Source organism: Drosophila grimshawi, unplaced genomic scaffold (assembly GCF_018153295.1).
Source record: "Drosophila grimshawi isolate 15287-2541.00 unplaced genomic scaffold, ASM1815329v1 contig_1377, whole genome shotgun sequence".
In the NCBI taxonomy this organism is placed as follows: domain Eukaryota; kingdom Metazoa; phylum Arthropoda; class Insecta; order Diptera; family Drosophilidae; genus Drosophila; species Drosophila grimshawi.
Genome location: NW_025062900.1, coordinates 22,503,639 through 22,519,819, shown reverse-complemented (window position 1 = coordinate 22,519,819; position 16,181 = coordinate 22,503,639). Strand labels below are relative to the sequence as shown.

Here is a 16,181-nt window from a genome sequence, read left to right as displayed (position 1 = left end):
ATGTTTTGCAAACTTTATCATTTATTTGTTTTCGTTTTTTTTCTTTTTCAATGAATCATTTTACTTTTTTGTAATTATTCCAAAGCGTTAGAATCTTTTGTTGTATTTTGGTTTTATCTTAGAAATTACCGTAAGTATTATGTATAGATACAATAAGTATGCATGTATTATGTAAGTATGTATAATGCTTGCTGAGAGATATTCAAAATTTACAAGAGGGTTTACCTAATAATTATATCCAAATGAAACACTTTCATATATGTATGGTATTTACTCTGCTTTGAACTCTGACCCGCTGTCACTACACCTCTCCGCTCCCCACATTTAAGAAAAGGAAAGAAAATATTTGAAACAGGAAACAAGTTGAGAGCTGCGTTTGCTTACAGCAACTTTGAAGAACAGCATCTGAATATATGCATTTTAAGTCGTTTAACGCTGGCTGGTTTGAACATCGGGTAGTTCCCCCAATAATCAATTCCCAAGTCGCTCCACCCCTTCTCGGACCCCCGCCACATGTTGTTGTTGGTTCCAGGTTCAAAATATGTAATTAAAGTTGAAGCCGTTTTATTTAATTTTTTTTTACTCCCGCTGCTAATTTGTGTGTTGTGTGTTGATGAGAAACAGCCAGACGGGAATTTTTCATTTGTTTTTCTAAAGTTTTTAGAAGTTTGCACAATGTTTTTCGGTTCGCAGCATTCAACGCTGAAGCCAAATAAGATGGTCCATAGGATGTAAGTACTTATTAGCTCCAAAGTTAACACGTGCCTTTAAGACGCGATTGCCAACGTTGAACGCTCCAATGAATTCTAAGCACACATTTTTTGTTTCTTTATTTTTTTTTTCTTTTTTCGTATTTGATTTTATAGATCTGATGTCTGGAGCTTTCTAGAGTTTTTTCTAATTAGAATTTTACAAAGTTGATAAGCATCATAATGTTTGCACAGCACAAACCAAAATCGAGTTAGTTGAGATTGTTTTTTGTTTGGGGCAGCTAAATAAATACTGAAAATTCGCAGAAAACTTTTCAATTACTGAGCTTTAAAAACAGCACAATTCTTTGATGTTTTGACTAAATTCTAAATGAAATTAAAGCTTGCGAAACACAATTGTTGTCAGACAATACTTAAGGAACTAATTAAAATCAATTTGTTATTTAATTCTTGTATCTGCGACTGATAAAATGGTTACCTACATACGTAGTCTGTACATTTCTGGCTATTTGTGGATTTGTTAAAATGGATCGATTAGCTTTTAAATAAAAAACCTTCATTATTAAAAGCGCTATTTGGTATCTCCTCGAAATGCCAAGCAGTGCCGTGTTGCATTATTAATTGTAATAATACTTATATAGCTACAGTAATATGTATGTCATGATATGGCCGAATATGGGAGTCTAGTTAGCGTGATAATAGATTGATAATTAATCATAAGTAGTTGTCATACGTATGCGAAGGTTAATATTTGATAGGTTATAGGCTAAATATTGCTTGATGGGTTTGAGAACGCTTTTCATGTTGTTCAGCTGTTTCACTCTTTTTTTTTAGAGAAATGCCTTCTTGGTGGCCTCCACAGTGGTGCTCGTGGTGGTGGTGGTGCCAGTGCCAGTGCTATCCTTGCCCAAACTGGCGGTTGTAGAAACCGCTATGCTGGGAACCGCTGGCAATGTGCCCGATGCAGCTGCTGCTGCTGCACCGACAACTGTTGCTGTCACCGTGCCTGCTAATGTTGCTGGCATTGTCGACACCAAAAAGGGCGGGGGCACGGGCGTGGGCGTGGTCGTGGTCGTCGCTGCTAGTTGTGTTGGGAAACGAGGCTGAAATGTGGGCTTACCCATGGCCAGTGCCGGATTCAAATCTAACATGGTGCGCGGACTCATCGCAACGATGCTGGCTCCCAAGGGACCTGTGAAGAGTTGAGCAACTGTTTGGTTTTAGCGTAGTTTAACCATATCGCAGAAGAATGTAGAAGTAGTAGAGGTAGAAAGACAGCAAGAGAGAAACGTATATATAAAGAAAGAGAGAAAGAAAGAGTGGAAAGAGAGAGAGAGAGAGAGAAAGAGAGAAAAGCATATTTATTAAAATTGGTTAATTTAAGTGATAGAGTATGGAAATCCAAATTCGATTTACTTATTTTAATTTCAGGGGTAGACGCAACGCAATTAGTGTTGTTTAATACAGGGTGCATTTGATACTACTCATTACAGGGTGTGTGGGAGTAAAACACAATACAATACATACAAAATACACAATACACAATATACACATTATTCACGCACACACACACACACATACACACACACAGAAGACACAGAATGTTGCGCATTGTTAGTTCATATTAGAGTAACTAATAACTAATCTAGGATTAATGTCACACTCGAGTGGTTAGCACCACCTCCAGGACGGGCAGACATGCAGCATGCATCAGTGAATACAATCAACTACTTTTTGGATAGTTGAGGGGTTGCTTCAAGTGTTCGCAAACATTTCGAATCAACGCTGGAATGTTTAAGGTGTGAAGGTTACAGTTTCAGTTTTGTTATAAATTTTCGATTTCATGGAGGGATTGTTTGCTACAAACTAAATAGTTGCATCTGGTGGGAATTATTGCATGGCCAGCGCCTACACTACATAGAGTATATTGGATTTTCGGTTTACGGTTAGGGAGTAGAGTACAAGTACTTAGTGTTATATATAAGGAATATATGGTAAACCAACACACCCGCCCTGTACAATCCGTTAGATTTTTGCATAGCCTGAGAGCATGAGAGATGAGCGTTTTACGATAACGATTACGATTACGATTTCGATTGCATTATTTTTGTTTTTTTTTTCTTTGATTTTTTTGTTTTAATTTTGATTTTGATTTTTTGATCTGCAGTCGATAAACCTTTATTTTGTCTTTTTGATGCTTGCATTTGAACTGTAATTTCTGTTTTGGTACTTTTGGAATACAAATTACAAAATATAAACTGGATTTTTAGCTTTTTAGTCGAAAGTGAACGCCATATCTGAAAAAAGTTCAAGATAATACAAATATGTTGATCATACTAAGACTATAAGAAATTCAATACATATACGTAAATATAAATTTTATATTGAACTCTTGCAGAGCACTTCAAATAACAATGAAATATTCAGTAATATATATTTATATATAAAATACACACACGCAGACACACATAAAGATATACAACAAGTGAGATGTAGAGAGAGAAAGATATAGGGATACTTGTAGAGTAGATATATATATATAGATTTATATATGTTTGTATGCATATTGAGTAGATAATTTTGGAACGAACGAACGAACGAGCCAGAACTGAAGAACAACACGTATACGATGCGCAATATCAATATATCAATATATTCTTATACATATATATAGAGAGTAGAAGAAAACACGTAGAAAATTACATATTGTAGTTATATATACGGTTCACATATATGGTGTATATACGATTATATAGCAAGTTGGAGTAGTTATAGTAGTAGCAGTAGAAGGTGTTGGTAGTAGTAGCAGATGCCGCCGAATTAGGCACGTGTTTTGTATCATATCATAATCCATGGAGGCCAACGTACCACGATAAGGATCTCAATCCAGCGGCTCCTTTATAGCTGTTTCACTTAATATGCATATTTTTCTATAGATTTTCGATTTTCGATTTGTGATTTTGCTTTTAGCAGTAGATCTTTGTAGTTTGGTTGAATACATTTTAAATAATAGTGCTTCCAGTTCGAAGTTGTTGCCTCCATTCTATATATGTTCCTTGGATATGCCGAAAATATTGTTCTTTGCATTTGGAAAATTTCAGGGATCAGAGTTCTTGATGTGTTCTTGGTTCTTTCTTATTGTGGCTTAGAGCAGCCTGCTCTTTTTGCCATCTCGTGGTTTGCCAATCATTGTTGTATATTCATCTAAGTATTTACATAAGATTTGTGGTTTTTGATTGGGTTTTATCAAACAAACAAAAATTATAAATGTACAGTTTGAGCAAAAATATTTTTAAGAAGAGTTCGAAATGGTTTTAAGGCATTTGTTTCGATATTTGGATAAAATGAAATGAATTCTTTAGGCACAGGGACTTTAATATATATTACAAAACTATTTGCCTTTAAGTAATTGCAATTAAAAGCGATTGGTAAGAAGCCATGAATGGGAATTGAAAAATGTCTTTATGATGGAATTATTGTTGATTAGAGATCAAGAATTGTGTCGTCCAAAGCAATAGAATTGATCAACTCTCAGCTATATTCAACAATCTTCAATCAACAATACACATGATCGAAAAGCTCGCCGAGCTTATGAGCAGCATTAAACAAAAGCTAAGCTTTGAGATGAATCCAAAAATGAGCTTTCGATAATAAGATTTGAAAAATCATATTTTGAATATATGCATTCACATTGTAATTACATAGAGTACATATATACACGTTCAGTTTCGATATGCATACACATATGTATAAAAAAAACATAATATTTATGAAATTAAATATTATTTTCAAAAATAATTAGTCAATATTTGATTCGTACTTTAGCTTTGTGCTCAAGCTTGCAGAATTTTGGAACATTATTTCGAATGGATAACGCGTAGTACGCTCGGTATTTAAACAGGGAGAGAAAGGGAGAGAGAGAGGGCGAGAGTGAGGGGAGGCGACAGCACAACAAATGCTAATGTGAAGCCCAATGAACTTGAGTACTTGAGAACTTGAGTGCAGCTGTGCAAGCTGTGAGCTTTGTCGTGATGGTTAGGAACTCTTTGCCGCTCGGCTTGGCAAAAATGGGTTACTCAACAATTGTTTGTTTTTTTTTTATTTTTTTGTACTACATAGAGAGGCGTACGTTAGGTGTACCGGTTGTTCCCGGGTGTTGAAGCGCAGCTTAGTTGAAAGCTGGTGTAAATTGGTGCTGCTGATAATTGTTTCGTGTTTTTCTTGTCTTTTTTTTTAGCGTCGACGACGGAATCAAACACTCACCTGACTTGGGACTAACCAGATCCTTGGTTTTATTGTTCATGCGGCGCGGTCCGGTGCCGCCCGAGCCCATCGGACCCGAATGCGGACCAGAGCCTGGAGTACCGCAGCCACTGACGCCGCCGGGAGCGCCTACAAAAATACAAATAGGAAAAGGAGTTAGATACATATACATATACAGTCATACAAACCACAGAGATCTTTTACTGAAATGAAACTCTTTGTAAGACCTTTTTTTATAATACAGCCATAAGTTGATTTCAAGTTTCCATTTTTAAAAGATATATCAGTTATTTCTTAAGTTGACATAATAATATTTTCAGATATTTTATAATTATAATTTTGCCCTGAATTCTGTAACGTATTGAAGGAGATGTCTTCGATCCCATAAAGTATATATATTCTTGATCTATCTCACTAGCCGAGTCGATACAGTCATGTCCATCCGTCTAACTCTTTCTATGAAAACTAGTCCCTCAATCTTGAAACTAGCCTGATGAAATTTGGCATATTTTCGTATTTTTGTTCCAGGTATTAGATATGAGGAAGCCGACCGGTTCGGATTACAATATCATATAATTGTCATAGTAAAAATCGATGAGTTGTTGCATATAAAATTGTTATGTTTTCTAAGATATCCGAACCAAAATTATTCAATTTATTCTGCTTTAAACATTTGGACAAAAAATGATTGATATCAGACCTCTATATCGAGATCGAACTACTGTTCAGTGGATCGGTTTTTTAGATGTATAGTAAAATGTAAATGCCGCCAATTAGAATTGGGTCTACAGGGATATATAATCTTTGACGTGGCTATATTACTCTTCTTTACATACCCAAGTTCTTAAATTAATACTGATATGAACATAAAAGGTAACTAAATCAGACGATACTTAAGTTTTTTAGAAGGTTTGCACTTATTAGACACAAGAATCGCTTGTAAAGGCAACTTTAACTCTTTCGTTCTCTTTTATAAAGATCGAATTATAGTTGCAACTGCAGAGGTATTCAATGGCGATTGTAATTGAGATTTCAAACAGTGATTTTCTCTGAGTGTAGTATATTTGTTATTCGATGTGATACTTACGCTCACCTGGCAGACGCGCCTGTCGCGGCTGTTCCACGGGAAGCACTCGTCGACGCTTCTTTGGCAGTTTGGCTCGCGCCTGTGTATGCGAATAGTACATGGCAAAGTTACTGACTATGACGGGCACTGGCAGTGCAATGGTTAGCACACCGGCAAGGGCACAAAGGGCACCCACAAACATGCCAATGTAGGTCTTGGGCGCCATATCGCCGTAGCCGACCGTGGTCATGGTGACCAGAGCCCACCACAGGCCCAACGGTATGCTGTTGAAGTCGTTGTGTGGATTGGGCTGGATGCGCTCGGCGTAGTAGACGAGGCTGGCAAAGATCACAATGCCCAGCACCAGGAAGAATACCAGCAGCGTCAGCTCCTTCGCCGATGCCCGGAACGTTTGGATGAGTATCTTCAGGCCGGACGAGTGGCGCGTCAGCTTGAAGAGTCGCATTATGCGTATGATCGAGAAGAACTCGAGTATATCCGCGTTCTCCAGATGCGATGCGAATCGCTGAAGCACTAGATCGATATAAAAACTAAGCGTCGCTATATAATCTATGATGTTAACAGATGACTTTAAGAATTCACACTTATTCGGCGATGAGATAAAGCGCACCTGCAACGACAATTGCGAGAGAAATTCAGTAGTAGTTGTAATTGGTTCCTTAATTTCCTAAAATTTTCATTGTCAGAGCAGTACTACTTTTTATGTTATACAATCCAAAATATCTGACTATCCATTTTCAGCACTTACTTTTCTAGATAATTATTATGTTTACTGTCCTTTCTTCTTTTAGTTCTGTTTTATGCTATAATTATTAAATATTGACTTTTGTTAAGCTACTCTGATCACCTATTTTCAGGTCATATCTTCTAAGAAAATACTCGTACTTTTAGGTTTACTTTCAATCTCAGCTTTATTATACCTATTCTGTTAATCTTTCTTTACTTTCTTTATATAACGTTTATGATGAATCCAGTGAGGATGAATGTTTCTCTTTTAAGAACGCAATCTTATAAGCCACTCAATGTGAATTTTATAAAGTAATGATTTCTATACTTATATTGCCACGAATTTGCATCTTAACTTTTAGTTACATTCCTAAAGTAGCTTGACAACAACTCTCAGAATTGAAAGATATTCAGATGCATATATGACTAAGTTGCTCTGTATTGAGTTTAAATCGGTAACTCACCAGTATCTCAAATGTAAACCAGGCATTGCAAACGCATTCTATGTAGAAGAAGGCAATGTGCGCATTGGTCATTGATTTGTCCAGGAACCAGGCGGCGCTGCCGTTGGCCGTTTTCACGGTCACGTTGTGAACAATGGGCACACGCATGTCCGGATGGGTTTTCAGGCAGAAGGACAATATCGAAATGCATATGAAGAATACCGAAACGACTCCAATGGTCTGCAAGCCAAATCAAGACGTTAGTACAGCTCCGACTGGAGATTAAAAGCCAATAATTCACCTTGGCGGCATTAGAACTGTAAGGCTCATCGAATAGCGACCAAATGCGTGGTTTCATTTCCTGCCACCAGGATATGGTGCCCTTATAATAATCCTCTTCAAATCCAAATTTGCGCGCCAATTCCTCTTCGGACGGTTTTTCCGTATCCAGATCCAAGCGATCAAGTACGGCAAGGGTTTCCTGTGTGTCGCGATGCTACAAAACAAAAGAGAATCAGTCTGATGAAGTATATATTAATCGCAAGCTCTTACCTGTGTATAGGTCATCCAGCAGCAGGGCTCCACCTGATTCGAGTCAAGACCCCAAAATTCCAATTCCTCCTCGAACAGCGGACCGCACACATCTGTGGGATAGTGCAGCTTGCCAGTTCTATAAAGAATATATTTACAAATCAGTTGAAATATATTTTATATTATTGTTTCGTTTACCTGTAATAATTGAGCACTTGTGCGAATACGCCCGGATGCCGATCGAAGAAATACTCGTTCAGTATGGGATCATAGTTGGCCAGCGCTTCGGTCAGGCGCGACAGACGCGTCGCTGGTATTTTTTTCAGTGTAGCCTTATATGTCTCATGTCTAATGCCGCCCACGTTGAGCACGACACGGTTCTCCGAGTCCATGTTGATCAGATTCATGGCTGCATGCGCATAATGATGCATATTCTTAGGTATATATGTCATGATCACAGTAAAAATGAAGTGTGCCAGTTGCTAATTTGATTAGCTCTATCTACGATATGTGTTTATATATTTCGTTGGATATACGTTGTATATATATCTATCTCTTTTTTGTTTTGTATTGTTTGTGGGCTAAGTTCTACGTGTGATTTGTGTTAGCCGCAAACCTGAATATTTTGTTCTGTGTATTCCTTGCCCACGAGTTGAGTTTGTCACTGTCGCGTGTCCCGTTTAAAAGGCACACGCGCTCTCCGGAGCCGTGGCTGGCAACTGCTGGTCACGCCTACTGATGTCACCACCCTCACTTCCACTCACTTTGTCTGTTGGACGTGCCTGGCGCGTATGCACTTTAAAATGTATCTAGATGTTAGCACGACGAAAGCATTTTGGGTGCTTTCGTGTGGCATTGAGGTACTCACTAGGTTGGGGTCAGGTTGGACAACATTGCGCTGGAACAATAGAAAAAGAAATGGTATTTTCTGAACATATTGATGGTATTCATTTAATTAATTGATTATACTCAAAAACACAATTATTGTAGACTATTTATGAATATGCAATTATTTATGCATATTCCATCATCAGATAACCCCTCAAGAATTCTAAACATATCAATTCGAATAGATAACCTTGGATGTATAAAAAGTATACCAAGTGTGTCTTAAACCAATAATAGTGTAAACAATTCATTAGCATATTCATATTTTATATCACCACAAATGATTCTCGCACTTTCACACATCCGCCATTAATTATAAATCAACAAATGGTTTATTGAACGATTTGTTATGAGTACACATATCTCATCAGGGTACACATGAGAACGATAGATGTATATAGATATCTATGCAAAAGTCACGTAGTGATTCAACTCAATGCGAATTCAAAGGAAACCCAAAACTGATTGATGCTTCCTATTTCCCGATAATTCGATTTAGAATCTTACTAATCCAGGTGAATTTTTCCACGCTATACACACTCACTCAGAAGTAAAACAAATAGTAAAGACTACTCACTCGTACCAAGTACAACTAGCAATAATATTTGTTTCAATTGAAATTGACCCATTAGCAGCTCGTGAACGGCATCCCACGAAATGTTTTGCTTTTTTTTATGACTAAATATAATTGTTGGTAATAGTAGGGAGTCTTGAGATATAAATAGAGGAAAGAATATCATCGATAGCGTCATTAATTTGCCTTCGAGACTGCGAAACAGCCCCGAAAAAATCGGGGATTCGTGATTTGCACAAAGTTAAATATTTGTTCTTAAACAATATTTAGTTTTAGCGCTGCATTGTTTACACGCATACACACACACATATACAGAGTGGCGCACACGCACCCATTGTATTCAACGAATACACTCACACACAAAAAAATACACCCACATGCGGTCACAACAACGAAACGAGCAACAGCACTGTCTGCCAGTCTCTTCGAGCTGCCTGCTCTTTATGTCTGTCGATAGTCGACTGGCGACTGGCGACTTTCGGCTGTCGATTTTCAATGTTCATTGTTTATTTGCAGACACACAGCCAGATAGGCAGAACAGAAAAGAAAGGCAGACTCACGGATGGACGGACGGACAGGCATAATGAAAATCTTGAGCTTTATAAACAAAACAAACAATCAAAACACACACCGAAGGCGGCACGCAAAAAATAAATAGACAAATATCCCATATACGCTATGCATAGCATTTTTTGGTTTAGTACTAGGGTCGAGCTGTGGTTGCAGGACTTTACAATTAATGCTAATCATAATCATGTTGACACTCACTCCCGCATCAGCAAACAGAGAGAAATGCTTGCAAAGCCGTTAGGCAGCTCATAAGATTATATTATTTATAGGTATCTCTGTTGAATACTCCTCTAGCCATTAAAAACCTTATTCATGTAAGCAACGTTTGCTGCGAGCCCTCATTTTGGCCCCAGGACCCATAATTTATTTACTTTTAATGAGCATAGGAGAACTTCAAAAAAGCTCCAACACGTACACATACACACACATATATATTTAAAATGAGTTTTCTGTTTTTTGTGGCGCTTGTTTGCCTTTTTCAACCGAAATTTCCTTGCACACTAACACACCCACTACAAATATACATATAGACACATCCTGTTGGCAGCACACGCACACAGTCTTTGGCTGAGTAAGCATGCGGGGGGCAATCGGGGTCACTCGTGTTGCAAGTAGTAGTAAGTAGCGTGTTGTAAGTGCGGCACTGCCTCTAAATGCTGCTTGTGTTATTTTTTTTTCTTCTTTTTTTTGTTCCACTCTCTTTTTTGTTGTGGTATGAAGTCGTTGCTGCCTTCTGTTAACTTAGAGTGTACATGACACACATACACACACACACACCCATGCTGGGTGTTAAGCTGTGTGTTTGTGTGTGTGTGTGTGTGGGAACAGGCGCACGCATCGATTTTTCCGTTTGGTGTAGCACGAAAAACTTCCTTATTGTTTTGTTGGTCGTTGACTTTAAAATTAACTGACTTCTAATGCCCGCCTTGTCATAGATCAAACTTAGCACATTTTCCACTTGCTGCAAGTGTGTACATACATAAGAGACACGCACGAAGACACTCACTCACACACACACACACACATACGCACACACGCTCGCATTTTCCATTTTCAGTGGCCGCTTCTCACCTATTTGCTGGGTTTTCGGATTTTGTGCACGATGCCAATAAACATAATCGCTGAATAGTTTTCGCCGTCGTTGTTGTGTTTTAGTTGCTTTTGTGTCTGTTTGTGTCTGCCTGTGTGTTGTGACAAACCAAAAGGATTGCAACATAAAAACAAAAACAAAAAAGGGGGAAAAAAAACCTTAAAGCCTAGAACTACACTACACTTTTGTGCCGTTTAACGTGCCCCGTCTCGACGCTGCTTCACGTTTCGTGCTCGGCTCTCGACTTTTTGGGGCTCTGCGCGTTCCGAACGGTCCGATGCGATTCAACAAACTGAATCCGAAACACAAATCTGATGGAATTTTCATGTTCCCTTTCTCCCTGCGTGCTCTTTGGCTCTGCTATGGTGCATGCGCGCTGCGCTGCTTGCTCATTTCTCTTTTGCGCTGACATTCGACATGGTGTTTGGCATTTGGCGGCAAATGCAACGCTGCGTATACGTATTTTGGAAAATAAGGTTTCTAAATTTAACAAATTTTGACCTTGCTAAATTTTATACCTTCTTTGGTTTTTATGAACAATTTTTAAATTTTAACTATGTTTCAAGAAAAAAATACAGTCAAGGCCAGAGCTGGGTAGTTAGCTGCGTATACGTGATTTAAAGGAGATGAAATTCATTGCAAACTTAAATGTGGTATTAATCCAAAGATCAAGGCATGATTTAAATCATTGCTTTTTGATCGGTTCAATTTTGACAATATTATGGATGTGGACAATTGTTACCAGCTTACCAGCCCAAATGCTTCTAATGCATCATTTTCTTATTTGTAAAATATTCAAACATATATGAACTATATTACATTTTTATTTGATAATATATATTTAACAATTTTTCTTTTTTAATTGAATCTTTAATTGGTTATAGTGTAAGAATTGATATTCCTGTTACGATCGGTGAAAAGCATCTTTAACTTAAGAAGATGGCCGGCCTATTAAAATCAGGGCTAAAAATATGTTTAAAAAAATATAATTTATGTTCTTTGATTTAATATAGATTGTTTGATCAGTTATTTTATTTGAAAATATTTTATTTCAATGGCGTAAACAGTATAAAAAGAAAATGTGAAAGTACAGAGCGCTGTCCTTAAAAGCATTAATTAATTAATAAGCTCGATATAAAAACGGACGAAATATGAAAGAAATAGAAAGCTATTCACAATTATGTATTTTAAGGTGGAACCTATGAAATAAAAATCAATTTTACTAGGTGAGAAAATGTGTACGCCTATGTGCACGAATGTGTATTATTAGAGAGCATTAAATGAGTCCAGACTAACAAGAAAAGAAAGCCGAATAAACATCTCTCAAATGAATAAATATAATTTTGCCTGTTTGTGTATAGTCGTATGAAACTAAACTTATGCAGAATTCAGGCCTGCTGCTCCTCGTTGCCCGAAGCGGATGTGTGCCAAACGTGACCCGTTTCGAGAGCTTGCAAAGTAAGCATCTCCTTTTGACTGTCCTTGGCCTGCAGCAGAAAAACACTTTGCTGGAAAAGATTACAGAAATTAGCATACAGAATAAATAAATATATTATGTAGTACTCACTTTAACCGCCTTGCTGGTCAGCATATCCATTTTGTCATAGATGATGGCATGCAGCCCCAATTCCTTAAGCAGCTTGATGGTATCTTTTGAGTTATTGTCATCGCCCCAGCAGAAAAGCACGAGACCACGCTCCTTGGCCAGATTAACCTAGAACGTCCGTTTTATGTGAAAGTCCCAACAATGCCGAATGCGGCTTCAGTTTACCTGGCTGGGATCACGTAACAAATCCTCCGTGTGTGCCACAATTCCTAGTAGCTGCATGGCCACCGCATGCCACACGGCCGTCTCCATTGAATTGCCACGCGGATCCATATACTGTGTGTATTTCGTACTCCGACCGATCGTCAAAAACATGACAGGATAACGATTCTGTTTATAGCGCAGCATGGTGCATATGTCCGGATCGAAGCAGCTGAACACAATGCGCCGGTTGCCCGCCTTGCGCAGCACCACATCCAGAATGCAATCGAGATAGAGATTGCGATCGACCACATGCTCACACTCCTCCTCCATGCGCCCATCCTGCAGTCTCTGCGACCATTTAATCTCGATGTTGAAGCCAATATGCACATCGAGCGCATCCAGAACATCCGCCAGTTGTGGAAATGGCTGATGCTCGAGCATATCATCGTTGTGAAAGGAGCGCGTTTCACGGGACAGTCCCTCGGCTGTATGATAGACCTTGAGTTTCTTTAGCTGCTCCAGCGTCAGTTCCCGCATGGGTAGCGACAGGAAGTCGTGCTCCTGCATGCTACACTTGCTTTTCAGCGACACATATATCATGAAATCATGATAGACAACCGGCACAAGATCCTTGCTTAGTTGCACATCAAACTCAACCATGTCGGCGCCATGATCGGCGGCATTCTTTAGCGAGGTGATTGTGTTCTCCCTGATGACTGTATCCTTGGCCTTGAAGTAGTTTAATTTTTATAGTAACTTCAAGCTCTTAATTGCTGTAGATAAAATTTGAATTTAATTTTAGATTCTTTTCCGAAAATAAACAAACAAACCAATTACCATTTGCAAGATATTGAATGTCATTACGAATTTCGATTATTAAATGGGAAGATACCAATTCCAACCAGATACTATTATGGATTAAAATCCTTCGATATACTGATGCATGCAGATGGCAAGAATATTTTAATTTTTAATATAATCTAAATTCTTTTTCTATATATATTCTTATTAACACTGACATGATATACAATTTAAATTTCAATATGACAAAAGTTTTTAACTCTAGCTTTTTCTCTCTCTCTCTCAATATACATATATATATATAAATGTTTAAAAGTGTCAGGTGAACAACAACTACTTATAGCTTATATAATGAACTAATTAACATTCACTTGACATAATACGTAAATTAAACCAATTCCACAAAAATATGAATGTTGTAAATTTTGAATTAAAAATTCAATTGTGTTCCAAAAGTATAAAATATTGCTGTGGAATAAATTCGAAAATAGAATTCAGAAAATTGAGTTCATTGAGTTCATTGAACTTCAAATGACTTATTGACTGTAGATGAAGCCAGATCTATCTTAATTTTCACAGCTATACAGAATAGATCACTTGTTTCTTGAATTCTGCCTCAGCACTCCAATTCTTCTGAACTTTACTCTCAAAACTGCGAAACCTCAATGGAATAATCTGTTCAAAAATACCTTAGGTTCATCAAATTGTACATATATGTATGTATATTATGTATTTCATCAGAAGAATGACACAAACGGACTATAAAAAAGAATTCTTCATATGAATATCTAGTATTGATATTTTTGGAAGAGTTGATAAAAATATTATCGATATTAAAGAATTACAAACAAAATACATATTCACAATAGTACATATTATCTATATCAAACGTACCTTAAAGCTGGTGCCTGAACCGCGATGTCCCACATCGAGACCGGTCCACTTGCTGTTCCAATAACGCGCATAGCTCACACGCATATCCATGTGTGCGCTGTGGGAGGATGGTCTAACAATTAGATAGCCCACTCGCATCATGCCCAAAGGTCGATGACCCTTGGCACAGGTAATTGGTAGCTCGAGATTGCCCTCGGAGCGCTTGAACAGGTTGGGCAGCACATAATGATAGCCCAAATGCAAGGGTGGTCCATCTTCTACGGCAACTCTAGAGCTATAGCTGTACAGATCCACTAGATAAGCCGTATTATCCAGATCGCCAACGGTCAAATGAAAGATGACCAAATCGCTGGTGCCGCATGCGGAGCCAAACTGTTCCTGGGCGCGCACCTCGCACTCCTCAGCGCTTAAGGTGACCACCTCGTTAAAACCAAAGGCCGTATCGCCGCCATTTTCACGGGTGTCATGAGTATCATTCGATAGGGAATCCTCGAGCGTTGAAACAGGCGCAAGATCGGCACAGCTGGCGCTGGGTATACGTAGATTCATCGGTGTCACCTTGACGTACACCAAACGACGCTTCATGCGCTGCTTCCAAGTGAATGGGGCATAAAAGAACTTAAGCTGCACCAGTGCCTCTTTGGTCAGCCAGCCACGATCGACTTTTCGCTTGCCCTGCACACAACCGAATGTGTCTTGGCACTGCACGGGCTGCTCATCCAGCTCGGCAATGCTCCTGGGTTGCAGTTGCACCTCCCAGCGGCGCACCAGCAGCTGCTCCGTGACGGTATCCACAGCACAAACCATATAGCGATACTCAGTCGCACAGTGCATGGGTATATATACCTGAGCAGTCCAAATGTGAGCACCCTCCTCATCCCCATCATCTTCGTCCTGCTCTTCCTCGCGACTCATTAGCGCTGCTCCGCTGTGCTTCCAGCTGCCCAGCGCCTCGCAGCTGCCGACAATTGCCAGCTGCTCGCCACCAGTCAGCTCTTCATTCATCAGCACTCGAAATGTCCACAAGCGATTGGCGCTAATGTCGCCATAGATCCTTTTCGTTGCGTCTGCATCGGCAACTGGGCTAACCAAGGGCGCTGCCATTGCATCCTCCTCACCGTCAAATACTGGAAGCCAACGTTCCATTTTCAATTGAGATCTCAAGTCGACGTAAAACGAAAAAACAACTTTCACCGCACAGCAAATTTGCTATTTGGGTGGGGCAAGGACAGGGCAAAGTTCTTGCTGCCTGTTTTTGATGTCGTCAAAGTTCCAAGCACATTTTTACTCGAAAGTGCAAAGAAAACCAAACCAGACACAAAGACTCAAACGATAATTGACGACGTCGGAGATGAAGAAGAAGATGAAGTCTCGGCAGATTATCCGTTATCGAGCTGTAGTTTTCTTGTTGATATTCTTGTTTTTGTTTGGTTTACGGTGCTGCTGCCAATGACCAGCTGTTTTGATTATATATGTATTTTATATACGGATGTCGATTTACTTTGACATGTGTTTTCTACTCATTTGCACGTAATTTATTGTGTATTTAACAAGTTTATTGCGAATTAGAGTTGTTAACGCCGGAGAGAGGCCGAGAGTTTGCATGCATCAAAAAAAATTTCCTTGGCATGCATAGCTTAATAATATGAAGGTTGCGATGCTCACATTCTCACCTAATAATGAGGTTAACTTATGCTCTTAAGCTTTCAAATATTTTAATGATAATAAGAGTAATAATCTTAATAGCCTCTTAAGCATATTTATCATGTCTAAAGCAATTTATTTACAATAAGCACATCAGGTTAGCAAGAGAGAATATCTTGCGTACGTCACATATGATCAATAACATAGATA

At 38.7% G+C, this 16,181-nt stretch overlaps 2 protein-coding genes across 7 annotated transcripts; both read right to left on the bottom strand.

Annotated features, from left to right (window-relative positions):
- Window positions 1–561: 561 nt before the first annotated feature.
- LOC6566785 (potassium voltage-gated channel protein Shaw) lies at window positions 562–11,143 on the bottom strand. Of its 6 annotated transcripts, none has more exons than XM_032739566.1 (9): window positions 10,864–11,143; window positions 8,377–8,658; window positions 7,959–8,169; window positions 7,782–7,899; window positions 7,531–7,725; window positions 7,251–7,469; window positions 6,061–6,670; window positions 4,974–5,102; window positions 562–1,920 (listed from the first exon to the last, which is right to left on the bottom strand). In XM_032739566.1, the coding sequence occupies exons 3-9, from the start codon at window positions 8,165–8,167 to the stop codon at window positions 1,541–1,543; spliced, it is 1,860 nt and encodes a 619-aa protein (XP_032595457.1). In that variant the 5' UTR covers window positions 8,168–8,169; window positions 8,377–8,658; window positions 10,864–11,143; the 3' UTR covers window positions 562–1,540. The 6 variants fall into 6 exon arrangements, 3 of the variants coding, with proteins under 3 accessions (XP_032595457.1, XP_032595456.1, XP_032595458.1); XM_032739565.1 differs by having other exon boundaries at window positions 7,959–8,556; window positions 8,629–8,658; XR_004365361.1 differs by adding an exon at window positions 3,579–3,914 and having other exon boundaries at window positions 1,842–1,902; window positions 7,959–8,658.
- A 1,058-nt stretch (window positions 11,144–12,201) lies between these two features.
- LOC6566784 (glycerophosphocholine phosphodiesterase GPCPD1) lies at window positions 12,202–15,937 on the bottom strand. Its single transcript, XM_001993210.2, has 4 exons — window positions 14,328–15,937; window positions 12,654–13,361; window positions 12,450–12,596; window positions 12,202–12,390 (listed from the first exon to the last, which is right to left on the bottom strand). Exons 1-4 carry the CDS (start codon window positions 15,471–15,473, stop codon window positions 12,271–12,273), a joined length of 2,121 nt encoding a protein of 706 aa, XP_001993246.1. The 5' UTR covers window positions 15,474–15,937; the 3' UTR covers window positions 12,202–12,270.
- Window positions 15,938–16,181: the final 244 nt, after the last annotated feature.